This window comes from Phyllopteryx taeniolatus, chromosome 6 (genome assembly GCF_024500385.1).
Source record: "Phyllopteryx taeniolatus isolate TA_2022b chromosome 6, UOR_Ptae_1.2, whole genome shotgun sequence".
Classification (NCBI taxonomy): Eukaryota; Metazoa; Chordata; class Actinopteri; order Syngnathiformes; family Syngnathidae; genus Phyllopteryx; species Phyllopteryx taeniolatus.
The window spans coordinates 17663623-17691479 of record NC_084507.1 but is presented as its reverse complement, the minus strand read 5'-3'; the positions used below and the strand labels follow the sequence as shown (position 1 = coordinate 17691479).

At 39.9% G+C, this 27857-nt stretch overlaps 3 protein-coding genes across 3 annotated transcripts; all 3 read right to left on the bottom strand.

Annotated features, from left to right (window-relative positions):
• Positions 1 to 557: 557 nt before the first annotated feature.
• Positions 558 to 11956, bottom strand: styk1b (serine/threonine/tyrosine kinase 1b). Its single transcript, XM_061775452.1, has 10 exons — positions 11563 to 11956; positions 8436 to 8508; positions 7740 to 7910; positions 6078 to 6410; positions 5476 to 5657; positions 3864 to 3938; positions 2424 to 2632; positions 2235 to 2275; positions 1206 to 1302; positions 558 to 1126 (listed from the first exon to the last, which is right to left on the bottom strand). The coding sequence occupies exons 2-10, from the start codon at positions 8488 to 8490 to the stop codon at positions 937 to 939; spliced, it is 1353 nt and encodes a 450-aa protein (XP_061631436.1). The 5' UTR covers positions 8491 to 8508; positions 11563 to 11956; the 3' UTR covers positions 558 to 936.
• Positions 11957 to 12097: 141 nt separating this feature from the next.
• Positions 12098 to 18009, bottom strand: LOC133479027 (glutathione S-transferase kappa 1-like). The gene is made up of 7 exons (XM_061775453.1): positions 17708 to 18009; positions 17538 to 17619; positions 15663 to 15791; positions 13903 to 14048; positions 13699 to 13815; positions 13518 to 13611; positions 12098 to 12358 (listed from the first exon to the last, which is right to left on the bottom strand). Exons 1-7 carry the CDS (start codon positions 17774 to 17776, stop codon positions 12300 to 12302), a joined length of 696 nt encoding a protein of 231 aa, XP_061631437.1. The 5' UTR covers positions 17777 to 18009; the 3' UTR covers positions 12098 to 12299.
• A 130-nt stretch (positions 18010 to 18139) lies between these two features.
• On the bottom strand, positions 18140 to 27658 carry rap1gapl (RAP1 GTPase activating protein-like). The gene is made up of 18 exons (XM_061775450.1): positions 27265 to 27658; positions 27130 to 27156; positions 26885 to 27011; positions 26763 to 26810; positions 26475 to 26672; positions 25202 to 25299; positions 25031 to 25109; positions 24804 to 24857; positions 24641 to 24724; positions 23547 to 23647; positions 23344 to 23473; positions 22783 to 22950; positions 21799 to 21870; positions 21473 to 21559; positions 21222 to 21377; positions 21064 to 21147; positions 19357 to 19376; positions 18140 to 19265 (listed from the first exon to the last, which is right to left on the bottom strand). The coding sequence occupies exons 1-18, from the start codon at positions 27357 to 27359 to the stop codon at positions 19208 to 19210; spliced, it is 1686 nt and encodes a 561-aa protein (XP_061631434.1). The 5' UTR covers positions 27360 to 27658; the 3' UTR covers positions 18140 to 19207.
• Positions 27659 to 27857: the final 199 nt, after the last annotated feature.

The window sequence follows — 27857 nt, the reverse complement described above, 5'->3', positions numbered from 1 at the left end:
GAAGTAGAGTTCACTGCCACTATACAGTGCTCTTGTTATTTTTGCTCGCTTGTCAAAGCAAAAAAAAAAAAAAAAATGACTGGAGAGCTCATATCGTGAAAAACTAAACTAAATTGGGTCACTCATATCTCAAGGCACCAATGTATATTCAAATACAAAGTTTTAAGTAATCTCGCTGGTGTGTGACACGTTTCCCCCCCCCCCCAGCCTTTTCTGCTACACCTTCATGCACTCTTGGAAAGATTCTTTTGGGATCCTCCGCAGCTTTGTCATGGCCATCTTGATGTCATCCACAACTTCAAAATGGGTCTCCTTGGTAACCAAGCCAGAAAGGCGGTGGGGGTGATAACACTGAGCTCCGTTAGGTGGCAAGAAAGATTGCTCGAGCAGGCCGATGCTTTCTTAGCCAGAAGCTGACAGATGTTCAGGGCGTTGTGAGCATCCGTTGTCGTCATGGTGAAGCAGCCACAAATTGTTTGAACTATATCTTTTGTATCACCAGTCCTGGAACCTTTCTGACAAAGCCAGTGTTTTATCTTCCTCAACTTTGCAATGAGCAGATTGTGATTATTTATTCACATTTTGTTAAGTCATTCCATTCACGGTCCTTCAATGTGTAACAAACATGGCAATGCGTCACATCTGCTTCTTGACATCAGTTAAGGAAGGTGGTAAACAAGGCAGGCAAACCATCATTCCACAGCATCCATTCCAACTGGATGCCTTTCAAGTTTACATCTGCTTCAAAGTCTATTTTCTTTCACCTAAACCTTAAAAAAAACGTTTTGTTTTTTTTCATAGAGAAAAGCGTAATAAAAGTCTTGAGTATACAAGGCTTGTTTCTCCTTCATGTGCAAATCGGAATATGTAACAGTTGTAGTTAGAAAGTGCACCAGTACAAAGGGGGAGGGGGGGGGGGGACACCATTTGTTGTAATCAGAAGACTGTGTAGCTGTTAGCCTCCCCATATCCGGCCTCGTGCCGGTACCGCTCCAAGATGACCGGCACTCCCTTGAGGACTTTGTCTGTGGCGCTCTTCTCCCCGGACACGAGCTTGCGAGTCACCTCGGCCAGCGTGGGTCGATCCGGATCTTTCCACTGGCAACAACCCTTAATGACGGCATAGCTGTGGAGGACATACATGTTTAGGTGTCAAGTGGCATATGAGTGCGGGATGTGTTTTAGAGCAAGCACTGGATCCTTACAGGGCATTGGAGCAGTTGGGATGCTTCTTCAGAGTTTTACCCCGCTGGTGGAATTGGAGGAGCTCATTGACGGGGATCTCTGCAAATGGCGCTTCTCCTGCAGGGGCAAAAGGTTTGGGGGATTATTAGTCCTGTTTGTGAGAATGGTTGTCGCTTCAGAGGGGATGGACTCTAGTTAACCATGACCCTAATGAGAACAATGTATTTTATACATTATGATTACTTATTGAATATTTTATTAATCGTCCACCATATTGTGACATTTTACATTGTAAAGTACATATCTATTTTTTTCACCATATCAAGATTTTATCATAATTTTTCCACATGAACTAATGTTACTCCAGACTAATGTAGCAATAAGTGCGAGCCAGGAGGAAAGTGTGTGCAAAAGAGTACAACGTTTGGGATCATTTCACACGTAAAAAAAGAAGATACATTGCAACATGTTAACTAAAGCAGAACTGTCTTACACAACTGCAGGTATATGGTGATGTAAAGATCCTTTTCTAATTTAATACTGTCCAGTGTGCCACCGCTAGTTGGAACGAATTGTAATCCATTTGCTCAATCGCTTGAACAAAATAAACGCATAACAAGCACATCACGCAACATGTAAAATGGCTAACAGGTTGGGCAGCTAACAGTCAGCCAACTCGACACTCATTCGCTGATGCCCATGTTATTGACAGGAGCAGGTCCTACCTTTTAAAGTCACTCACAGTCACAGATACTACAGTGTAGAACATGAGGATGGTGACCCAAAGTGGACAAAAACACAACTCCTCCACCAACTTCATACTTCAGATTTACAAATGCCATATCTGCTCTGCGGTCGATTTGTATTGTCGTAAAGGCATCTAAATCGGCAGGCTTCTTTAAGGAAGGAAAAATGTGGCCTCTATTTGATATTCAGCGCTTATTTATTCACACGGATGATGATTTACTATTGGGGTATGGCGTCAATTAGGGCATATTTTAGGAAATATGGTAATCATCATGTTAGTCCTAACTTTCAGTACAACTTACCCAGTGTTGCCATTTCATACAGTAAGATGCCAAAAGACCATCTAGAAAGAAATAAAAGGTAAAATCATTAGGAGGACAAGCACATATTAGATGAAATAGCTTAAAGACAAAAAGAAAAGAAAAAAACATTGACCAAATGACACCTCGTAGTAATCCCAAATTATGCTAATAATCTACTGTCATACTCACACGTCACTGCTGGGACCAACGGTTCTCCTGGCCAAAATCTCCGGCGCCTGCCACTTCTTCATGCTGGGATCGTCCTTCTGTGTGGCCGCCTGGTTCTTGCGGGTGTAGACCCCGTGAAGGCCCCACAATTTGGCTGTGTGCGCCTTGCTGACCAGGACGCTGCGGGCGCGGATGTTCCCGTGCAGGAGATCTTTGCTGTGGAGGAACGTCTGGAGAGAAATGGAAAAGGGGTGAGCACAGCAAGATGGAGAGCTATCTATTTTGCACATGTCGATTTATGACAAAACAAAATAGTTATATCTATGCTTCAATATGATGCATTAAATTACCCTCAATTCCCATGTAAAATTTCGAATTTGGAATACAGTGTGTATCAACTATTTGGGGGGGATAGGGACCAGGCCCGTTTGCAAAGCGAAAATCCGTGAATTGACGGCATTGTAACTGCGTTGAAGAAAAAAAAAACATATTGCCAATTAGTGTTTTCCATGAAAAATGGGGGTTGCCCCCCCCCCCCCCAAAGAAAAAAAAAATCCACAGATAGTTGCCGAATTGCGAACATGCAGGGCTCCAGTGTATTTCCAAAATTCCACAGCTCAACTTCCCAAGGAGATTTACAGAAAACTTTCCGGAAATGTACTGGAGATTCCACCCATTCGCAAACCTAATGGAAATACAAAAAATAAATAATATGGTAGCAAGTTCACTTATTTCAGTGTCTCATATACAGATTCTTCAAACACAGGAAAACAGTTTGCAGAAGGCCAATCAAAAATCAGTCCCCCCCCCCCCCCATAATATTACATGTAATATAGTTGTGTGTAATATACAAGTTTGACTTTTTGAATTGAACGACTGAAATGAATTGTTTTTTATTGATATCCAACCAGTGTGGGAAATTATCTTAATTTCACTTAATTGGTCAGAATTTGTTTTATTTACTACGAATAACGTTGTTCAACTATTATCTATGCCAGCAACATACAGTGACAGGCAGAATAATTAAATGCTCTTCCACTAGATGGCACAATATACAATATTATTACATAATCAACTTTGTATCTAGTTTTTGTGATATTCTTGTTTGGTGGTATGCTGTAGATTTTTTCTAATGTCAAATATGTGCCTTGGGTCGTGTTGAATTTGTAGGAGTGGCTTTACAACAATATGTCCTACCACTCAAAGAGTGGTCTAACAACAAGTCACTGTGCAGTGCATTCTAAGGCAGGTAACTATAGGTCATCACATCATATATAGGTAAGCTTCAAAGTACTTCAAAACAACATGGATATTGAAAGTGAAAACACAATGGCTTGAGGGTCGCAATTCCAGCCATTTTGAACCATTTTGTCTTTGCTCGGAGTGCCTATACCAAATCTGACTCTGGAGTCCTGGTGATCTGATTTGACAGTTAAATGTTTCAGAAGAATGTGTACAAACCAGCGCTGAGATCACATGTTGGGCCATGGTAAATATTCGCCTCTCAGTCATCTCGCACGGCGGATTCACGTCTTCCTGCACAAGGAAACAAACAAAATGTTTTGCTTCCTTGTTTTGGTTTTACAGTGGAACGTCCAAAGTTCATTGATGCTGGAGGACTTCCAGCCAGGCCATTGACTTAATTTTTTCCCCCTATAGGAAATAATATTACTTCCTGGTGTCTCTCATCATCGCAATGTTTTCAACATCTCAGTTCCTCCATGTCTAGCATACTCACCGGACATGTGACCCATTGAGCATGTATGGGATGATCTGAATCAGCGTATACGACAGCGTGTTTTGAGTCCCCCCCCCCCCCCCAGACTCCACAATACAGAAAAAATACACATTTTCAAGTGGGTTTTTATTGTGGGAGGCCTAAGGCACACCTGTGAAATAACCATGCTGTCTAACCAGCATCTTGATAAGAAGCACCTGTGAGGTGGATGTATTATCAAACGCAAACTATGAACTGCGATAGAGCGGGGGAACTCTAATAGTAAAATGAGAAATTTAACATAAATTTCACTTTTTTTTTTTTCCAATAACTGGTGAATTAATTTAATAACTAGACAATGCAATGTCTGGAGATACTGTGTGTGAATGGTGAAAAGGTGGAGTTGAACTAAAATGTTGTGGAATTAAATGTGGAATGATATTGGAATCTGGTTCATGTGGGAATTTTTGGAATGTGGAAAATATTTTGTTGCTGGAATGGTTTGAATCGGTCAAGAAATGATGAAGGATTTGGGAACAATGTAGAATATACCGCATGTCTTAATGTGGGAATTTGACTGTGAACAAATGTGGAATTTCACTGTAAAAAATGCAGAATTGTGGGAATTTTTGTAATGCCTAAAATGTTTTGTGGTTAGAATGGATTGAAAATGTTGCCGCAGGAGGGAATGTACAACCCCAATTCCAATGAAGTTGGGACGTTGTGTTGAACATAAATAAAAACACAATACAATGATTTGCAAATCATGTTTGACCTAGATTTAATTGAATACACTGCAAAGACAAGATATTTAATGTTCAAACTGATCAACTTTATTGTTTTTAGCAAATAATCACTCACTTAGAATTTTATGGCTGCAACACGTTCCAAAACAGCTGGGACAGAGTCATGTTTACCACTGTGTTACATCACCTTTTCTTTTAACAACATTCAATAAACGTTTTGCGAACTGAGGACACTAATTGTTGAAGCTTCGTAGGTGGAATTCTTTCCCATTCTTGCTTGATGTACATGACATGTATGACCCTGTACCAGCTTTTTTGGAACGTCTTGCAGCCATAAAATTCTAAGTTAATGATTATTTGCTAAAAACAAAGTTTATCAGTTTGAACATTAAATATCTTGTCTTTGTAGTGTATTCAATTAAATGAAGGTTTAACATGATTTGCAAATCATTGTATTCTGTTTTTATTTATGTTTAACACAGCATCTCAGAACTTTTTGGTCCTTTTTTTGGTGGAGTGTCGAGGCAGAAATTCTGCGTCAACCTATACTTGAAGTCGACTTGGAGTTATTCTCTTTTTTTTTTTTAAGCCAGCCCTTCATTCAACCGACCTCTCTGCACCTCCACATGAAGCTGAGCAGGTCCTGGTTCTCCAGCTCCTCCACCACCGTCACCAGAGGGGCACGCAGGGAAACCACGCCCAGGAGCTCGGGCAAGAACGGGTGCGTTCCCAGCTCGGCCAGGAAGGACGCAAAGCCCAGGAAGTTGTGTCTCTCGCTGGCGTCGGCGGAGTCTGCAGCAAGCAAGACGTTAAGAGACATTCTTATCCAGTTTAAGGTCCGTGTACTACTGTAGTATGCTCTTTGTCCTCACTCGTAAGACAATTCAGCACACTAGTAGACAACAACTGTCTTACGTGTAACGTTTTTTCCACTACTATCTGCATACTTGTAGGGAAACAAGTAGGACAACTACATGTTACTATTGAGGCAAAACTGCAGTAGTTGACAAATGCGCGCTACTAGTACCACTAGTGAAGCTCTAGATGTTAGTATAAGTTTATGTCACTAGTACTACTAATAGCACCCAGTTGTCAACTAGGTCAGTTCTGCCTCACTTGTAACTTGTAGTTGTCCAAGTCATTACTGGTATATGGATATGAAGCATATGGAATAAAAGCTCAAATGGCTTTCCATACAGTGAGGCTGCCCACCATTTAGCACCCGCAGGACCACGTTCCTGTTTTCCATGCAGGCCCTGTAGAGGGACACGGCAGAGTCTGAGCGCAGGGAGAAGGACCCGGGCAGCGGGGCAACAAGGTTGAAGGACTCGGGCAGCCTCTGGCGGGGAAGCTCTCGGGGCTGGACGACTGGGTCGAACGCAGGCTTGTAGGCCAGCGCTTGGGCGCCGGTCAACACCGGGGGCATGTCCACGGACAGCGAGAGCTTTTTGGACACGTAGGTGCTGGCCGGGTGGAAGGTGGAGTAGGAGTTGGGCACATCCAGAGCGATGCTTTCGTGCTCCAGCACATTGATACCGGGTGGAGCTGCACAAACATAAAAGGAGAGCCATTAGTAATCACTCAATAACTAAAGGTGCAATGCAAAAAAGAATGAAATATATAACTTTAAAAGACAATCATGCTCAGTTACAATTGTAGTGAGTTAACATTATGTTCATGACTGTAGCTTTGCTGCGTCAGCAGTTTAAAATATTTTACATATCTACGAAGTTTGCATTACAGTAGTTCAAAACAATAAGCAGTTTTACAACTATTTGTGAAATTTAGGAAAATAATAATCACAAATAGGAACTTTTCACCACTATATATAATGATTTGCTATTATGTTTTTCTTCCTTAAGTAAAAACGATTACATTTTCTATCTATGGCGCACAATTGGATAAATATATTTTTTAATTAAAGGTTTGTTTGAAAACGTATACCACGGGGTGTGAAAACTTTTGTGCTCCAGGGACACATTTTATTTTTAAAACTGCCAGACAGGTGACGTAAGTAAAAACAAAATTACACATAATATTGTTTTCTGTCCCTTTGTTTTCTATTCATAATAGATTTTAGTATAATGAATCAATTATTTAATAAAATAAAACAAATGTACATATATTTAAAACAAATTATTAAATGTTAAAGTGTGTATCTAAAATACGTACTAGTTTTATAATTCCCATTTGTATTTTCTATTTATAATTAATTCAACTATAATTAAATTATTTTATAAGATTAATAAATAAAACAAAAGAAAATTAACAAATATATTTAACCAATTTTGGGGGAAAATGCAAAATGAATGAAAAATGTCTAATTGAATCATTATTTTAGTATAATTTTTCTATTTTCTATATTCAAGCTGTGTTAATGTTGAAATAGTGAATAATGTAACAGTGTCTTACCCTAATTAATATACTTCTCACGATTAAAGCCTCTTTCGGTTTTTGATGAACGCCTACTATGGTACAATATTTTCATGTCGGTCACGACGGAGATCTAAGTATTATTTTAGGTAGCATTTGGTGTAAAACGTTTTTTGAGAACAAATGCTGTGTAGTATAACACAAAAATAAATTCCCTCTTAGAAGATTCTGCTGAACAGGAAGAATAGCTGAAGGTTTTTGCATGCGTTATTTCATAATGCAATCGTAAGAGTTAGCCATTTTATTCAGACTCCCTTGTTAGGCACTACAAAGTCTATCTATATGTAGATAGTCTCATTAGAATACCAGTTTAGCAGTTGGAAGCTTTTTGCTGTCACCTCGTTCACACAATTGCTTTTGACAGTGAAATGTTGACATGGAGGGAAAGTCACGGTGGCTTGCATTACGTTGCTCGAGGATTCACGTCGATGCTGGCCTTACCGTCGATGCCATGCAGCTCCCTCCTGAAGGTGGACTTCACGGTGCTGAGACGGATGCGGTCCACCTTCTCTGGACAGAAACGCAGCAGCAGGATGAAGACCAGCGTGACCACGAAGATGGCCAGCAGCATGATGGGCACAATGATCACTTCCTTCTCGTACTCGCGGATCTCTGACAAAGAAGAGTGGAGATCAGCACAAAAGTCTTCCGGGCTCTATGCTGGCCATTTGTGTCTACCTCGCTTCCCTTTTTTGAACCGTTTTATGCATTGACGCATTTTTGTTATATGAATATATGAGCTCAAGATACTAATTTCAAAACTTTTTCGATCATTAATATGACCTCTAACCTGTACAACTCTGTTGAAAAAAAAATAGGAAAATATAAAAGTAAAAATAAGCAACTGATATGTTGGGTTGGCTCTCTCTATTGTGTTCCATGGTATATTTAATACCTTGGAAATTGGAAAAAAACAATTAAATTGTACCCTTTTCCTGACTGATCCCTTAAAACAATGAGATCCCTCTGATGATGTGGAAGCGCTCTGCGAACGGGACCGTGGCTTGTGTAGTAAAATGTGAGACTACGCGACTTGGGGTTAATCAGAGGCACTTTAAATGGTCGCCAGTGTGTGCTGAAAAAGGTGCAATCTGAGGTTTAAGACACAGGTACATTTATACAAACAATTGATCTCACCACAGATTGTGTCTCCTTGCTGACAGCGAAAGTCTGCGTCTGATATCGACGACATCCTGTCAAATAGGAGAGCCTGGAAAGGAAAGGAAAGGAAAGGAGACGTATTCATACACAAGGCCAATCCGGATCGCTTTACAGAGGTGAAGAAATACCAGTCGTGTTTAAAAACAAGATACGATCCAGATTCCCAACATACAGTAAAAGCAGGATAAATGAAAGGATTATAAAAGAGTACAATTACAAAAAATAGAATATCACATTATATCACAAAATAAAAGCAAGATGGTTAAATCAAGTAATAATATTTTACACATTTTCAGACCAGATTTAAATGAAACGACAGTTTGAGCAGATCTCAGGTGTTCCGGAGGATTGTTCCACAGTTAAGTAGCGCTGAAATAGAATGTTGCTTCACATTGTTTAGTTCTGGCCTGGAAACACTCAATTAGGGCTGCGGCTACTGGATATTTTTAGAATTGATTATTCCATCGATTAATCAAAAATGGATTTTGCACTGAAGTTTATTGTATTGTTTATGAACTGATCATTGTTGGTGATTTGGTATTATTTAAAACCAAAGAAACAACAACTAAGTAATCACTGTAGTGGTGTTGTACTCACTAACCTTTTTGAAACCGAGAGCTACTTCTTGAGTACTGATTAATGCGAAGGGCTACTAGTTGATATACACTTCTGGGATTGAGGTTCAACTTCGTTAATGACTGAATTAGTCCTAATATGGCTGCAAATAACGATTATCTTCACTATAATTTTTTTTCCATAACTTGATGATGATTCAGCTACTGGTTGGGTCTGTAACATGTCACACAATAGGCAAAAATCTTGGTTATTGTTTTCCAAAGTAAAAGCAGATGTTTGCAAACGTCTTTATATATATATATATATATATATATATATATTTACTGTTAAGATGCTGAAATCAGAGGATTTGGACAATTTTAAGTTAATCCCACTAATCGGATCAATTATCAAAATAGTAAACTAGTAAACTAATCCACTATCTTGATTAATCCATTAAATGTTGCATCTCTAGAAATAAGCACCCAACAACCTGAGGAGAAGGCAAGTCTCATATGGGGAACTAAAAAGTGCTTTGTAGACTAACATCCATCCATCCATCCATCCATTTTTTGAGCTGCTTCTCCTCACTAGGGTCGCGGGCGTGCTGGAGCCTATCCCAGCTGTCATCGGGCAGGAGGCGGGGTACACCCTGAACTGGTTGCCAGCCAATCGCAGGGCACATACAAACAAACAACCATTCGCACTCACAGTCACACCTACGGGCAATTTAGAGTCTCCAATTCATGCATGTTTTTGGGATGTGGGAGGAAACCGGAGTGCCCGGAGAAAACCCACGCAGGCACAGGGAGAACATGCAAACTACACACAGGCGGGGCCGGGGATTGAACCCGGGTCCTCAGAACTGTGAGGCTGACGCGCTAACCAGTCGTCCACCGTGCCGCCTTGTAGACTAACAGTAATTCAAAAATCTATTTTTTGACTCACTGGAAGCCGGTATAGGGACTTTAGGACTCGTGTGATGGGTTCCAGTTTCCTGGTACCAGTAAGAACCCGAGTAGCTGCATTCTGGACCAGATTCGGCTGTTGGATGCATTTTTAGTTTTTGTTCAGACCTGTAAAAACCCTGTCACAATAGTCCGATCTACTGAAGATGAACATGCGAAAGTGGTTGCTGTGTTTTGTTTAGAAAAGGAACACGATTGTAGTTAAATACATTAAACAAACATGGGAGACTTTAATCCTCAACAAGAGTTATAAATGCTCACTGGTCACAAGATTAGGCACACCTACACAAGCTACAGGAGCCTTTAGAAAGACAATGTTCATTTTGGTGGTGTTAATTTAACAGTGTTTATCATTGTGGTTGTGCAGAGCTTTACTGTACATTTTGTTAAATAAGGTATTATAGACCAATGTTTCCCAGCACGTTAGTGTGCCGTGGGAAATTATCCAGTCTGGAAATATTTTATTGACTACAAATAATGTATCTCTGTTCATCTATCCATGCCAGAGACATATAGTGAAAGGCAGAATTATTAAATTTTCTTCCACTAGTGGCAAAAGGTAGTGATGACCTGGGTAGCCACCTGTCGTCATTCATATAACACAATAACTGCTTTGTGTTCAACTAATATTTGTGAGTACATTTAACAAAGATGATTTCAATACATATGCTTTGACATTTTTTTCTGGTGTTATGGCGTGATATTTTTCTAATGTCAAATACTTTAAGTGCCTCTGCCCAACAGAGGTTGGGAAACGCTGTTAGGATAACTACCACAATTAATAAAATGTTCTTACATTAATACCTATAATGGCATTTATATTACTGTACTGTATAGTGTGTATATTTTACACATTGGTTTTATTATTCAGACTATGTCCACATTAATATTCATACAACATAGTCCTACCGTAGTTCTTCATCATAAGTGCAATAACCATAGTAGGTCTCTGCTGTCTCTGCTTTGTCTTTTTAAACAAACATATTCACTTGGCCAAACATGAACTTTAATTGTACTTAACAAATATAATACAATTATTGAACGGAAAGCATTAGTTCTTCAAGAGTACAGCATCTAATATGCTGCTAAACTGCTTTCGATTGTTTCGCCGCAATGACACTAGTTCTATTCCTCTCTGACAGTGTCATATAAAACGGTGCCTATTTTATCTTTGTAGGACTGTTGATACAGCTCCTATACTGGCTCTCATTAGATTGTGTACCTAATGCTGTGAGGAGAGCATGTTTGTGATGTAAAAGTGCCATCAATGGAGGAGACTGCAGGCCAACTTTTAATGGAAATTCTAGTGCCATGACCGTAACCGTTCTTACGTCATCTACAAACCTGTCCATCTGCATTTCTGACACTTTAATGCTGGCGTTCTGCTACACGCACATGGGGGGGGGGGGGGGGGGGGGGGGGGAGAAACCAAAAGTGGTCCAACAGCACCGACTCACCAAACATTTATCCCAAAAACACTATTAACGCGTATGTTGTTGTTTTTCTATAACATCTTATCACCGTTGACTATTAAAGGCAGGATCTAATACCAGATATACAGGAGAGGGTCATTGTCTTACCTTTTGTTTTGAGTGGTGTTTTAGATCCTCCAGAATAGTCTTGTTAGTTCAGTCTTCATGGAGTCAGTCTTCTTATATCTACCCAGCAGAATGTTAAATCCTGGGTCGGTTCTACATGATCTTGTTTTCCTCTGTCTGACTGTCAAGGGATCAGTGTGCACCTGTTTGTCTATTGTTTTTAACTCCACCCTCCTCTCAAGCTCCTTACTCCACGATTGCTTCTTCTACCTTCCTTCCCCCTCAGAGGGCAAATCAACACGTTTATGGTAATCAACAGTCCTGCCCTGCCTCGTATTTGTGTTTGCTCCTGTCATTTCCTCTTCCGGCGAGGCCCGCATAGGTCTCCTCTTGCCCAACCTTCGCTTTGTCAAAAACTGGTCTTGCCGCTCCTCGACGCTTTGACTCCTCGCAGCCTTTTGTTAAAAACGTTTTAAACCCTGGAACCCGTAGGACAAGCTCCGCGCTCTCAGGAGGATTGAGTCAGCCATAAGCCTCGTCTTCGCACTCCTCAAACAAAAAACAAGTGACCTTTGCCTCTGTATGAGCACTTATTTATTCCAATGGCAGTATAGACTACGTAGTGTTTGTTTGTCATACACAGCGTCAAAAAGTGGTTATGAGAGCTCGAGAGGCACAGCGCATGAATGTTAGTTCTCAGAAAAGGCGAAGATATGATATGATGAGAGTGAATACATTAATGAGTGAATAGACATTAGGGTTTAAAGGCAGCTTTCGTCTCACAATTTGGCCGATGACCTTGCAAGATGACCAGGCTGAGGTCCGAGCCACTTTTCACCTAAAAAAAAAAAACACAATCTGCATTGTAATTCATAAATACATGTCCAGTATATACATATGGTTCACATCCCCCACTATATCACAGTGGTTTTGTTTTTAAGCTTACAGTAGATTGGTATCTTGACATACAAGTGCCTTGACTTTTTTGTATTTTGTCTTGCGATAAAAGCAAAAACTGAGATGCGAGTGCGCTTCAGAGCCACATCGCTAGATGGCGGCAGCAAACGTCACAACATCCGGCCATCAATGCACATTGGTATCAGCTGTTGACAGTAACGCATTATTAAGATGGTTTCCCAACCGCTAAGTGACACCAAAAGAAGAGCAACAAAGAAGGACAATACATTTTCCGTTTACTGGTTATGTGGCGGGCAAATGTTATCACTATGTATTTTTATACAGTACAATACTCGAGTGAAAGTTTTATGGTTAAAAAAAAGCTGTTTTTTTAGGGGCTGGAATAGATTCATTGCGTTTCTATTCATCTTAATGGTAAAGATTATTTGCAATAAGTGTTTTGAGATACAAGCATTGTCACTGAACAAAGTAAACTCGTGTCTCAAGGCACCGCTGTGCTTACTGCAATGCTTTTGCAAGTGGGAAAGGAGAGCCATAGTCACCAATGCAATTTTCAGCAATTTATTGAACGGTAGACGAACAGTAAAACACATTCAGCACACTCATGCAGAAGCTGCTGTCAGCCACAATTCTCACAAGACATTCACAAGCAGACTCGCCGACGTCACAGGCCAACCCACCAGGCCACGCCTCTCAAAGGCTTGTATTTCTGATACATTTTAGGATTTAGATTTTTTTTTGTGTTCATATACGTTTAGAATGTTTAAAAAGTTTGTTTAAAAGTTTACAAGTTTTTAAACCAAAAGGGGGGTTGGATTTATTAAATTATAGTCTCTATATCGCGGATTTTCCACATATTGCAGGTGGGTCTGGAACGTATCCTCCACAATAAACGGGTTCACTGTATACATGTTATGAAAAGCCAGAAAAATACTTTGCTGTCAAAACCTTGAAATAATTATGTTTACTGTAAACTATAATAAACTATAATATATTATTACCTTGAAATAATTATGTCTCCTGTAAACTATAATAAACTAGACATTAACAAACAATGAATACAACAGAAGCTTTCTTACCAAGACAATGGGCCATGATCTCAAATCTGTCGGAGCCAAAAAACATCTCAGCTTTCCCGTTGATGTGACACACCAACAGGGGGAAGCCAAACGCCTGCCAAGAGTACAGTGGGTAAAAAAACAAAAACATTTTAAGACAAGTTAGGTTCTGTTGTGAGAGAGGAACTGAAGAAGAACCAACCCCATAATCCAGTGCGTCCTGTGTGCTGCTTTTCAGCTTGTCTTTGATTTCCTGCGTGGTGCACAGCTTATGTAACTCTTCAATCTCACTCCTGCTCAAGCCAGCTTTCTGCGCTGCCTGAGGACAAGAACAACCAATAATATCCAAGCTTCTTTTTGGTGGGCACAAATTTATCAAAGGCAAGCACTCTGGATGGGCTGCTACCTCAGCCAGTGATGCAGGCTCAGTGATGTCTTTGTCTTCACACCAGATTCTTCTCCAGAGCTCTCTGGACACCTTCTCCACCTGTTGGTCTCCGCCTATCTCCTTCTCCTGCACCGCTTTCACAAAGCGCATTGCATTCAAGGAGCCTACAAGAACACAAAAACACATATCATAGGGCAGGGGTATAAAACTCATTTTTGTCATGAGCCACATTCTAGCTGCGGTTTCCCTCAGACGGCCGGTATGACTGTGAAAACATAATTATTTGATTGTCTTGTTATATTATTACATATACACAATAAACTGATAAAACTACTTCTGAAATCAGAAGTCAAGAATAATAGTTTGTTTAGCTATTGTTCAAGTTACTGTAAAAAGGGTTTTGGTAACAAAAAATGCTATCCATCCTGTTTCCGTCCCACTTACCCTCACTAGGGTCGCAGGCGTGCTGGAGCCTAAACCAGCTTCAGTATCTTCAGGCAAGAGGCGGGGTACACCCTGAACCGGTCGCCAGCCAATCACAGGGCACATATAAACAAACAACCATTCCCACCTATGGGCAATTTAGAGTCTTTGATTAACTTACCATGCATGTTTTTGGGATGTGGGAGGAAACCGGAGTACCCGGAGAAAACCCACGCAGGCACAGGGAGAACATGCAAACTCCACACATGGCCTTTTTATAAGGTCATCCCAATGCATTTCAATCGGACTCAAGTCTGGACTTTGACTCGGCCACTCCAAACCCTTCATTTTGTTTTTTAAGCCATTCAGAAGTTGACTTGCTGGTGTGTTTTGGATCGCTATTCTGCTGCAGAACCCAAGTGCGCTTCAGCTTGAGGTCACAAAAAAACTGATGGCTGAATATTCTCCTTCATGATTGTCTGTTAAAGTGCAGAATTCATGGTTCCATGAATCACAGCAGGTTGTCCAGGTCCTGAAGGCGATAAGCAGCCGAAGACCATCACACCATCACCACCATGTTTGACTGTTGCTATAGTATTCTTTTTCTGAAATGTTGTGCTACATTTACACCAGATGTAAGAGACACACACCTTCCAAAAAGCTCAACCTTCGTCTCCCAAAAGCCTTGGGAATCATTCAGATGTTTTTTTTTTTTTTTTTGCAAAAGTAAGATGAACCATGATGTTCTTTTTGGTCAGCAGTGGTTTTCGCCTTGGAACTCTGCCATGGGTGCCATTGCTGCCCAGTCTCTTCCTTATTGTAGTGTCATGAACACCGACCTTAACTGAGGCAACGGAGGCCTGCAGTTCTTTGTTGTCCTGAGTTCCTTTGTGGCCTCCTGGATGAGTCATTGCGGTTCTCTTGGGGTAATTACTTTTTCACACAGGACCAGGTAACCTGGAATACTTTTTTTTTTCCTTAAGAAATGGAATCACCATTTAAAAACAGCATTTTATGTTCACTTGGGTTATAATTGTCTGATATTTATAATTGTTTGATGATCTTAAAAAAAGTGGAGAAACTATGCAAAAATATAAGAATTTGAGAAGGGGGCCAATACATTTTCACGGCACTGTATATACATACACACACACATACACACAGTAGTAATACTCTTGCCCAAAGTTATCTGGGATTGGCTCCCTTTAACAAATATAAGCGCGATAGAAAATGGACGAATCTACTGTGTGTGATTTAAAATTCAAGGGCAATTTAAGCTGCACCATGCAAACTACTTTAGACATGCATTTTGCACAGTTTACATGTGCACTACTGCTGCTTGGTGTACAGTATACCTTTCCTGAACATGGCTTCGGCAGGGTCTGAAGGGAAGTGTAATGGGACGTTGAAATAGTCGGCCAGGCGACACAGATCCTTGGTCATCCACATGAATTTATTCGGAACCAGTCCAGGGGGCTTGTTGCCTGTCATGGTGACACATACACTGAATGTCAATGGTGAGAACCAACTGTGTCGAAATATTTTACAGTGCTTATGTAGATTTTTCAGGTTTCTGTACTTTGACATGAGTAATTTTCTGATGATTATTTACTTTAACCTCAACATCTTCATTTCCTTTTCAGCGCCACTGTCTCTAATCCATACATCATGGCTGGCCTCACCACTGTTTTATCAACTTTGCCCTTCGTCCTAGCAGAGACTCTTCTGTCACATGACACATCTAACACCTTCCTCCACCTGTTCCAACCTGCTTGGTCCAGTTTCTTCACTTCCTAACCACAAGAAGAAAAGTCAAACTGACTCAAACCCTGGACAACACCTGTCCATATAGCTGGGACAGTGAGAAAGTTAGAGTAAGCATATCATTAACAGTATTTATTAAAGTAATTTAATTGCAATAAAGTAATTGAATTACAGTAAATTAGCACCCATTATTTCTGTCATGTTGTAATGTTGATTTGACCTAAACTTATGTCAGTGGCCAATCCTTGAATGCCCCCTAGAGGTCATTGGTGTTTTAACCTTTGTCTAAAATGCTAGAGAATAATTTGAGCTGGGACGGCTCCAGCACGCCCACAACCCTTGTGAGGATAAACTGTACAGAAAATGGATGGATAAATTATACAGTACACAAGTATATACAATAAATGAACAAGTCATGTAAATAGACACATTGCTCCATCTTGTGATCGGATCAGTGATGTTTTTTTTAAACTTGCTGATCGGTGATTGGTCCCAACCGTGTATAGCCTATTCAGAACTACTTCGTCTAGCTCCTTCCAGAATTTCGTCTAGCTCCTTCCAGAATTTCTCTTTCACCTCTAGCTCACATCCTACCTGTGGGGCATAGCCACTAATCACATTATATATAACACCCTCAATTTCAAGTTTCAGCCTCATCACTTGATCTGACACTCTTTCACCTCCAAAACATTCAACAACGTTAACTCTTCCTTTAAAATAAACCTACTCCATTTCTCTTCCATTCTACACCATGGGAAAATAATTTGAACCCTGCCTCTAAGCTTCTAGCCTTACTGCCTTTCCGCCTGCTCTTCTGGACACACAACATGTCAACCTTTCTCCTAAACATCATCGTCAACCAACTGCTGAGATTTTGCTGTCATAGTCCCAACATTCAGTTCTAGGCTCTGTGCTTTCCTCTTGTCTTTCTGCCTAAGAACCCGCTATGCACCTCTCCTAGGTTAACGGTGGCGGACATGGTTAATCCGAATACTTTGGATGAACGTTCATATTTGTTTTGGCAAGGTTTTAAGCCTGATGCCCTTCCTGACGCAACCCTCTGCATTTACCCAGGCTTGGGACCGGCCTACAGTTTGCACTGGCTTGTCCCTCCAATAGGGCTGCATTTCTCAATCTTTATTACCCGATTTATTTATTTATTTATTTATTTACTTACTGTGCATTTAATTCTACTGTGGATATAATTATTTTATTTAGATCTTTACCTATACTGGTTTGCTCGGAGTAGGTGAGGGGTGGTGACTGTTTGATTGTTTGTCTGTTTGGTTACATTTTTACCATTGAAAGAATATGTGAAATAATAATAAACAATAAACATACTGTTGAAGAAAAAGTACACACATTTAATTAGTACTTCTACTTTCATCAGTCATTTCTACACAAGTATCTGTACATGTGAATACTTTTGCCACCTCTGCTGAGGGTTATTAAAGTAAGAACCTTACCAGAACCTTGCATGACGCCACCCAGAAACACAGGTTTCAGCTTGAGCTCAATGTTCCACACGCTTCTGTAGCGGCACATGACCTGTAAACGAATCGCTTTAGGTCCGCTTTGACATGGACACCGGCTTGGAATAGTATCACATTTAAAATAAAATGCACAATAGACAAACCTCAAAGGCCAGCCAGGAGTACGGAGACACCACATCGTAGAACAACTCGATCACTTTCTTGGAGGTCATCTTTTTCGACTCGCTCAAAAAAAAAAAAAAAAAAAAAATCAAATCAAATGGTCCATAAAACCTTCACGCTGTGCACAGTGTGTCAAAGTTCAACACGCCCACAAGCAATGTTGATCGGTCTCATGTAGAAACGTCTCTTAGGTCACTTTGGCGCAGGTATTACGGTGTCAAAACACGTCGAATTCAATTCCGCTTCGAATTAAGGTAAAATTCACGATGGTTTGATAACACTATCAAGCTGTTTATGTCAAATTATGAATTAGTTAAATTCTACTTCTACTGTAAATATACGTGGCTCGAAGGCATAAGGTTATGTACTGCCACCTATGTTCATGGGGTGCAATAGCATGCTGAAGACCTAAACAAACGTTACACGTTACAATCGATATTTTCTTTGAAATAACAGAATAAAAATCACACGACTCAGCACTGGATTTATTTCGTAATTGTTTTTGAATTATTACAATTAAGTGTAAGTAAAACATATTTCGTTTATCCAACAAACAACATTAAGTTTAATTATATTATTGGCACATGGGTCATATTGATGCCTCTTTTTCCAATAGACTTTAAATAAAATGCTTATTATGAAAACATTTGATCATCCATCTTGGTCTTCCTTCTAACATGAATACAAAATACTGCTTGTAAAATGTATTTATTTTCTTTTTAGTAGTAATTAACTTGCCCAGCCACTATAAATCAGGGGTCACCAACATGGTGCACGCGGGCACCAGGTAGGCCCCAGTGACCACATGAGCAGCCCACGGGCCACTTACCCGTGAGCTGCAGCTAACTTTTTTCTTGTTGCTCTTCTTTTTATAATCACACTTGCATTTTATGTAAGCCCATTTCCGAAAGTTCAAAAAACAACAACAAGAACAAAGTGAAAAAGTTTTTTTTGATGTTTTTTCTTACTTGCGGAAACAGGACAATTCACATTATTTTACCATATTTTGAAGTACACAATTCCTTCATAAAGCTTACTTTTAGATTCCTGTGGAGTGCAACAACACATCCCAAGCTTTGTCATTGGTGGTTGACCTAAATCTTATACATATGAGATATTACAGTATCTCATTATTATGAGATCGTACATGCTATAAAAATGAATTGATGGATTTATTAAGTAAAGCAGTCTTTTTTCTTAATCTGCTGAATTTCTGATGTGCTTGTCTCCTCAGGCCTTAAGTAAAAGCACTTTCTTCATACATCTGTAATGACACACGTTTCCTTAAACATTTGCAGGCCTTTTATTTAGTATACATGTCACTAAAATATGATTTGGATTGTCTTAAATCACAGATATGACTGCTAGTGCAGTATGATAATCGCATGAGCAGCAATGCTACCTTTACTGTCTATTTACAGGAGTCATTCACACAGATAATGAGGTCAATTTAAAAGGAAAATCTGCAAGGTGCCGTTCTTCTACGTCTCCTCTTGAGGACTTGCAGGATCTTTGACTTCAGCTTGTGCCAAGCAGTCGCTGGAATCATAAACATTTCATTGTGGTAATATTATTGTATTTATTTTTAATTAAAATTCCTTTAATTTTAATTCATGAGGATGAGTCTCACCTCTCTGCATCTTTGTCTGTCTGTAAAAGAGGTTTGAAAACAATATCTTAATAAGCTTTACTTTGAAATGACAATGTTTATTTAGTTTGTTAGTACTGCTTTACTCAAAAACTGGATTAACTTGGATATTGAATTACCCCACTTTTGATCATTAAAGGATTGTTTTAGCATTATTTTACATTTTATGCAAAAACAAATTTCCGCAAAACTTCGTTGTTGTACAAAACCACTTCACTGATTTCCATATGACTTTGCACAAACTATTTTACTATTATTAAGGTTTATACAAATTGTACATATCCAATTTCCATGAAACAGGATTACTCAAAGAGGTAAGAGCTATTTAATGTTATTGATGGTGAGTATGATGTCAGAATATTTCTTAGGTTGTGCTACAGGGGTGCTATTGGTATGTAGCAAGAATGTTTATGCAAAAAAAAAAAAAAAAAAAGTCACTTTACTCTCAAAGACTATGCAAAAATATTCAAATTATTTCCATCCATCCATTTTCTGAGCCGCTTCTCCTCACAAGGGTCGCGGGCGTGCTGGAGCCTATCCCAGCTATCATCGGGCAGGAGGCGGGGTACACCCTGAACTGGTTGCCAGCCAATCGCAGGGCACATATAAACAAACAACCATTCACACTCACATTCACACCTACGGGCAATTTAGAGTCATCAATTAATGCATGTTTTTGGGATGTGGGAGGAAACCGGAGTGGCCGGAGAAAACCCACGCAGGCAAGGGGAGAACATACGAACTTCACACAGGGATTTGAACCCCAGTCCTCAGAACTGTGAGGCAGACGCTCTAACCAGTCGTTCACCATGCCGCCTCAAATAATTTCCTCAACACATAATTGCATATAAACAATAATATTTGGAGTTGGCAAGATTATGCAGAAATAAATTAAACCCCCGCATATTCGCTTTTCGGATTTGGATTTTTTTTTTTTTCAGGAACCTACAGTATACTCTGTCATTCACTGAAAAACACACCTATTCACTGTTTTTATGCTCTGGCCAAAGCTATGTCCAATATAAAAATATTGTTTTGGCGCTGTATGGCAGCAATTTTGGTGCCAAGCAACTGTTGAACTGAGTGCAGGATTGCCATTTCTGTGAGCATTGCCACCATCTTGTGGCATCTATAGGCAATTACAAGCCCTTTTGTGTGGGCGTCAGTTACACGAAATTTGGGCGGGGTCAACTGTGTAGATCACAGGCCTGGAGGCCAGATCCGGTGAACCACATGATTTTTTTTGTGGCTCACTAAAGTAAATAAAGAGTGTCTACTCCATGTTTCTTGCTCAATGGATTTGTTCTTATAGTTTTGGCAGGAAATCTGTAACAAAATTGTAATTTTTCTTCACTTTTTACAAATATTACAAGCATTTTTTCTCTCCACCAAATCCCTTAACATAATCTGTACAATAGTTGTTTACTTAAATATGTGTTTGAATTCTGATTTCAAATCCAATTGGTTGTTAAAAATGTGTATACTAAGGTCAAACTTTTAGCACCAAGGACGGCCTAAAATTACTTCGCTCTCCAAGTACCACTATTATTGATTTATATGATTTTTCACAGTCATAATGGCAAAACCATCAATAAGATGTGGCCCACAATGAAAATGAGTTTGATACCCCTAGATCTATTGCAGAAAATATTTAAGTGTTTTCAGTCAGACACTCCTGTCAAATTTTACCTTCGGTTTCTGTGGGGAGATGCCACTGATTTTCCTGGGCACTCCGAGGGTCTCGAAGGAATGACTCCGCACTCTGATAGCCCGCTGAGAAAACAAAAGTGGGCAAGATATGGCTGCATGTGACATTGAACAAAATAATAAGAATTGTGCAAGCTGACCTTAAAATTCTCAATGAATCCCCCACTGCTTTCGGACGCCCCTCTGACACACTCAGTGGTGGGGAGAGAGGAGGCTGATGGATCTCCCAGCATGCAGTGCGAACGAGTGGAGAGTTCTGCCTGCAGACTCTCCAGAAGTGATGAACGAGTGCGCAGCTTTTTTAATTTAATTTTATTTTTTAAGGGAGAGGAGGAAAAAAAAGATTAAAACCAAATGGACCTTGTGTAGTAGAGGTGTGATGAGCATCTACCTCCAGTCTGCTGAACTGCTCAGCTTTATAGCAGGAAATCTCCGCATTGATGAGCTTGGTCAGGAGGAATTCTCTCAGTAGGGAGTGCTTAAGACAGAACAGAGGTTTGCTGGACATATAAGCATTTTAGTATGTGCAGGATTTCACAGATAGGCCACCCATGAAACTGCAATTTGAGTTATTCTACAATGTTATGATTTCTAGTTGTAGGCTTTATTAACATTTCATTAACATGCGGATGATTCTACAGTAAAGTATTCTTAACTGCCTTTCAAGATACAACTTAAAAGGCAGGGGGGGAAAATAATAGTTTTATGGGTTCTTACATCTGTGAAGACTGGAGGATCTGGAAGGACGGGACCAAATGGAGGAACATCTTCTCTGGCTGTGACAGATATCTGTGAAAAGGAGGAAGTGCTGAAAGACACTCATTGGCCCAAAAATTCTGCACACTTGCACAATCTAATGGGATTCAATACAACAGTGACTCTCAAACTTTTTACGTTAAGTAGCACCACAAAAGATACTTAGCTCGCCAAGTCATCATCAGTCATCATTTCCATTATGCACAGCTTGAACATTAACACTGAGTTTATACTGTATATAGGAAAATCAAAAAATACCTTTCATTCATGCATTCAAAAGTTAAATAAAAATTGCATTTATATAGATAGATAGAAAGATAATATTTATATAATAAAAAGATGTATTTATATATATAATCTTGTTTTAAACAAAAAGTTAAACATTAAATGAAATGTATTGTACTTAAGAAGTTAAATACAACTGAACTTTACTTCAAAATGTATTGTACTTGCAAAGTATAAATTGTATTGGCATGGAAGCACACGGTGAAGTTTGTGAATTTTTAATAATAAATAAACATGTTTATCCATCAAAACATTCATTCATCCATCCATTTTGTGTTCCACGTCCTCAGTGAGCTGGAGCGTATTTCAGCTGACTTTGGGCGAGAGGCGGGGTACAGCCTGGAATGGTCACCAGCCAATCGCAGCGCATTTATAGATAAACAACCATTCACACTCACATTCTCACCTATTGACAATTAAGGGCACAGGTGTCAAACTCAATGACTGGAGAGAACATGCAAAATCCACATAGAAAGACCACAGCCGAGATTTGAACCCCAAACTGTGAGGCAGACGCGGTAACGACTAGAACACTGTGGCAGATTTTTTTGATACATCTTGTGTGTTACATCTCATTAGATTGTGCATGTGTACTTACTGCATTGTACACTGGGTATATTAGAAAAGAGACAAACAAAACTAGAATTGTTTAAAATCCACCTGATATGCAGCTTGGCCCGTGTCGTGTGTCTTCCCGCTCGGAACCCTCCGGACCACGATGAAACAGTGCAGGAAGTGCGACTTAATGACATCTGCTAAGAAAGGAGTCAGACCCTCTTGGAAGACCAGCGCAACAATGTCATTACCAATGTGTCGCTTTCTTTGCAGCTGTGGGATGAGGAGGCGCCACTTTTCAGCATTTATTTGCACCATTTGCAAACGTACTCAAGTAGAAGTATAGATACTTGTGCAAAAAAAATACTGGTCATGAGAGACGTCTTAATTCACCTCCTTTACTCAAGTGGACTTAAACTATTTCTAGTCATGTCTTTTTTACATTGTGTCTTTATCGGTAGTGGTTTGAAAAAAGTAATATTTCGACAAAGTAAGAAATCGCAAGTACAGATATCGGTTTTCAAATGTAGGGGGGGAAAGTAAAACGTTATCAGAAAAAGAAATATTCACGTAAAGTACAGGTACATGAAAAATCTACTTAAGTACAGTCGTTACTTCCCACAAACACTCGTGGTTTCAGCAGAAATGAGGTGTAGAGTAGCTGACCTGCTGTGGGTCGCCCTCTGTAAAGGGCAGTTTGGTCACCACATGGAACATGACTTCTCTGCCGTGAAAGGAAGTGAAGACCGCCTCGCTTCCTGTCTGGCCGTGACACACATCCAGACCTCCTCTGAATCTGAGAAAAGGAAAATCAGATGAGATGTGGCACGGTGTGTGCCCTTTAACCAATCAAAGGCTAATTAGATTACCCAGTGAAGCCTTGGAGTTGAACCGTGTCTCCCAAAATAGACAGGAACTCTGTAAACGCCTCGCTTTCCTCATCGTTGCCGAGTATGTCCTCCTCAGTCAACTGGAAAAAGATTTAAGTGTGTTTCAGAGGTTCTATACCTCTAAATTACAAAGTCCCTGAGGTTGTAGATTGATTATTGAACCAATAAAGTCACACTAAAATAAACACAGTTCGACAAGCCTTAAAGAATAAACGCTAGATGTATGTATTTTGCCTTTTTTTTTTTTGGCTTCTTTGAGGAATATACAGCGGTAGTCAAGTGAATTAAGCAAACTCATACTCAAAGCAGTAAGACTCTAGTTTGTGCTTGAATGTTGATTTTTTAATTCTTTGTATACTGTACAAATACGGAGAACCCTCGTTATTCGCTGCAAAAAAAAAAATCTGAGAGTAATTGACACCCCCAAAAAGGTGTTATTGTTGTTGTTGTTATTAAAACTATCAAAGTTTCCTTCTTCATGTTGACACTTGATGTGCGAAACTGACAACAGCAACAGCCAGACACTCTTGCCAGTTGTAGTTACACTGCTGTCAGTGGAGTATGCAGTAGAGATGATGCGGTGACCATTTTTTTTTATCACAAATATGTGAGTAACTATAGTAAATGTTAATTAATGTTCTTAACTTCTTATCAATTACAGTAAAAACATTGAAACAATTCACTTAGATAATAATCCTCAAGAAAGATTTTAAGGACTATTGAGCTCAGGAAATCGGAGAATTGACACAAATTCACACTAGTTGATGACAAACATCCATCCATCCATTCTCAATACAGCTTATCCTGTTCAGGGTTGCGGGGTGCTGGAACGTATCCCAGATGGCTTTGGGCAAAAGGCGGACTATGACAAACATTATAATTCCAAATCTTATGTGGAGGTACATGTATGTGGAGAGCCCCACTATTAGGTTAGCCTTGAGCCCCCAAATGACTAACTACGCCCCTTATGCTGTTATACTGTACATGCACTCATCGAACAAGAGGTTCCATTAACAGTATATTTCTCACAATTTAATGAAATGCTGGACAGAAAACAACAATTCTGTTCCTACCTGATTCTCTTTTTGGTACAATACACCAAACTTGAAATTGTAAGACATTCTGTGTTCATCGAATGCACTTATTAGTACCGGCGCCTGGAGGATGAGAGAGAGGAAGTATAAGTTTAATCAAAATGAAGTCATTACTTTTGTTTTTCTGGTCATAAAGAATTACCTTGAGGTAGGTGACCGCTTCAAACTTTGAGACAGTCACTCTGTCGCACAGCAGCTAGAAAAAATAAGGTGATTATTTTTCACTTGCCTGAGGCTCAGTCCTACACAAGCTCAATCTTTGGGACGTTTGAGGCCAAAACAGCATTTAAAGGGTCATATGTATTTTTCGTTTTCAATTGTACTTCTTCTGCTAACATTGGCAACTAATTTTAATGAAAAACAGTGTACCTTTGCCAGTTCGACAGCAGATGGAATGCTGTGAAAAAGTGACAGGGAGAAAACTCTATGTCGAGAGCACTCTTTCATTCTGTGAGAGAAGACACACAATGTCGCGCATTGTTAAGCGCTTGTATGGGTAAAGATAAGCCTCTCCAATGTAAAACATGATCATCATTTCACCTTAGTATGACTCGCATCCTATTCTCCTCTTCCTCCAAACACACAGACACAACCAGTGGCCCTAATGTTGGATCTACTGCTGTGAATGAATGGTGATACTGACAAGTACAAAAGGAGAATAAAATGAAACACGACAAACACAAAAGAGTGTTTAACTCAACGCTGATCTAGCCTGATTATTGAATCTGTAAATCAGTTCCTTTTTACATCAAAAAAAAGAAAAGAAAAAATTAAATTCCTCCATTAATTAATTTTATTTATACCTGTGTTCTATATGCTCAATAGGGTCAGAGGTGAGCTGGAGTTGGACCCTAAACCCACGCAGGCATGGGGAGAACATGCTAACTCCACACAGGAAAGTCGAATGATGTAGATGAGGGTATACAGTGGGTATAAAAAAAAGTCTACACACGCCTGTTCAAATCCAGGTTTTTGTGACGTGAAAAAATGAGACCAAGATAAATCATTTCAAATATTTTTCCACCATTAATGTGGCCTAAAACCTGTACAACTCAATTGGAAAAAAAATCGAGAGTGAAAGCAAAAATAAACAACTGAGATAATGTAAGAAAATCTCCAAAACACATGGGAAAAAAAGTGTTATGGTCTGCCGAAACCAAAGGTTTTTTTTTCACTTTTAGCCCCATAATTCCAAAAGGTATTTGTGGCGCAAACACAGCATTGCTCATCACCAAAAGAGAAACACATCCAGTGAAGCATGGTGGTGGCAGCATCATGCATTGGGGCTGTTTTTCTTCAGCTGGAATCGGGGCCTCAGACAAGGTGGAGGGATGAACAGTTCTGAGCAGTTCGAAATAGCAGTCAGTGTTAGCATAAAACCTTCAGGCTTCTGCTAGAATAAAAAAAAAAGATCAGGAAAAAGCCAACTAGAACATTTGAACTTTATTTGGGTTTAATCAGAGACACTTTAAATGGTGGCAGGTGTGTGCTGACTCCCATTTAATTTCAATGTGAGTGGGTGGGGTGTGTAGACTTTTTAAAACCGCTGTAGGTAACTATAAGTCACAGACCATCTAAGATTCTTTGAGTTTAGGTCAAGTTGAGGGCAGACACAAGTAAGAATTTTATCCTTCTTACTGCTCCTTTCTTCTCATGAAAAGTGTTGATTGCAAATTTATGATGGTTTTGGGTAACATCATTTTGTATTGTCCTCTCGAGATACTTTCATAAAAAGGAACAAAAATAAATCAGTAAACAAATAAGTTTCAAATGTTATTTTGAATAATAGTTCTGGAACATGAAGCAGACTCACCTGTGAGCGGAAAAAATCGTGGTAGATTTTGGCCTCGCCGTCCCTTTCCATGAGTTCGTAGCTGTCTGCTTGGAGGCCGTGATGGGAGGAGGTGGGACTGACATCTGCAAACATTTCCACAGGCGGGTCTATCCAGTAGCCCCCCAGCTTCGAAGGGAGGATGATTGACTGCTCTCCACCTATAGTCAAAAGCTGAGACTAAAGTAGACGATGATGAGGGCCCGTGTTGCTTGACTGGAGAAACAAATCAGCAGAAATATATATAGTATATATTTTTATTGGACTCACCTTAAGAGGCAGGGGGAATTCACATCGCTGCTCATCAAGTCTGCTACCCTGTTGCACCAAAGAGGCACTGATGACAAAAATAACCTTTAACTTGTTTCTCGTACCACATCCCAATAACGTACCTGGAGTTTTTCAATGATTTCAAACAGCTCGGTCTCCTTTTGGCTGTTGCTAGCGGAGAGGACCGGCTTGCTGTCATATACTGGGGGGTCCAAAATGTCCATTGTGTAGTCCTCCGTAGGTTCAGCTCTGCAGCAACAGTTGTATTCACACAAACAAATTCCTCATTCAGCTCTTGAAAGTCTGCACTGTATTTGTTGTCAAGTCAGGTCAAAAGTGCTTCAATAAATGAGGAATAAAGCCTCACCCTGCCTCATCCCCGGATAGCTCCACGCTGTAAACAAGAAAGTGAGAAAAGCTCACACAGAAAGTGTTAATCGCAGCCAAAAAGCATGTTAATTATTCAGTGCAAATACAAATTTGAAACAGTGTGTTTACTCACCTTCCATAAGCCCCAAAAGTGAAACTTCTCTTTCTAGGTAAGAACGTGTTTTCGTTCTTTTCTTCCTCCATGGCGAGTATGTTTGTACTGTACATGCAAGTTTGCAGTATACAGTCAATTAGGGCTGGCAAAGGCTGAATTAATTCACTCAATAATTCTATCACTCCTCCTCCATGACCCCCTGCCTCCCATTCAATTAAAGGTTCCCTTTCCTTCCTTCTGTGCTGCTGTCACTCATGCTGTATACACCCGCTTGTGCACGGTCACGCGCAGGTGCAAGCAAAACACCACAGAAAATACTGTACAACTGGCTACATGCCAAATGCAGCTAAACACTTTCTGTGCGCTTCAAGACCGACTTGTGAGTAAACGACATATGAGACATTTTCTGCCGGACCTGTTACCCTTTGAGAGTCACTAAAGACCATCAATTATTGACAGCACACAGTGAGGGTGAGGAGATAGACGGCAGGGGAGGGTGAAGTCGGTTTAAGAGCAGAGGGGCAGTGAGACAGACTGTGGAAAGGAGGCACAAAATTAGGCACACCTGCACAACCCAATGAGGAACACTTGATAGTTTTTCCGTGACGTCA

Coding starts and splice junctions, on each gene's coding strand:
- LOC133479027 (XM_061775453.1), bottom strand. CDS start 17,776: ATGACCTCCAAGAAAGTGATCGAGTTGTTCTACGATGTGGTGTCTCCG. Junction 17,620..17,707: donor ACTCCTGGCTGGCCTTTGAG/GTTTGTCTATTG, acceptor ATTCGTTTACAG/GTCATGTGCCGCTACAGAAG. Junction 13,816..13,902: donor AGCCTGCATCACTGGCTGAG/GTAGCAGCCCAT, acceptor TCTTGTCCTCAG/GCAGCGCAGAAAGCTGGCTT.
- styk1b (XM_061775452.1), bottom strand. CDS start 8,490: ATGTCGTCGATATCAGACGCAGACTTTCGCTGTCAGCAAGGAGACACA. Junction 2,276..2,423: donor GTTGGTCCCAGCAGTGACGT/GTGAGTATGACA, acceptor ATTTCTTTCTAG/ATGGTCTTTTGGCATCTTAC. Junction 1,127..1,205: donor CCCAACTGCTCCAATGCCCT/GTAAGGATCCAG, acceptor TGTCCTCCACAG/CTATGCCGTCATTAAGGGTT.
- rap1gapl (XM_061775450.1), bottom strand. CDS start 27,359: ATGTACAGTACAAACATACTCGCCATGGAGGAAGAAAAGAACGAAAAC. Junction 25,110..25,201: donor AGGATGCGAGTCATACTAAG/GTGAAATGATGA, acceptor CTTCTCTCACAG/AATGAAAGAGTGCTCTCGAC. Junction 21,148..21,221: donor GATTCATTGAGAATTTTAAG/GTCAGCTTGCAC, acceptor TTGTTTTCTCAG/CGGGCTATCAGAGTGCGGAG.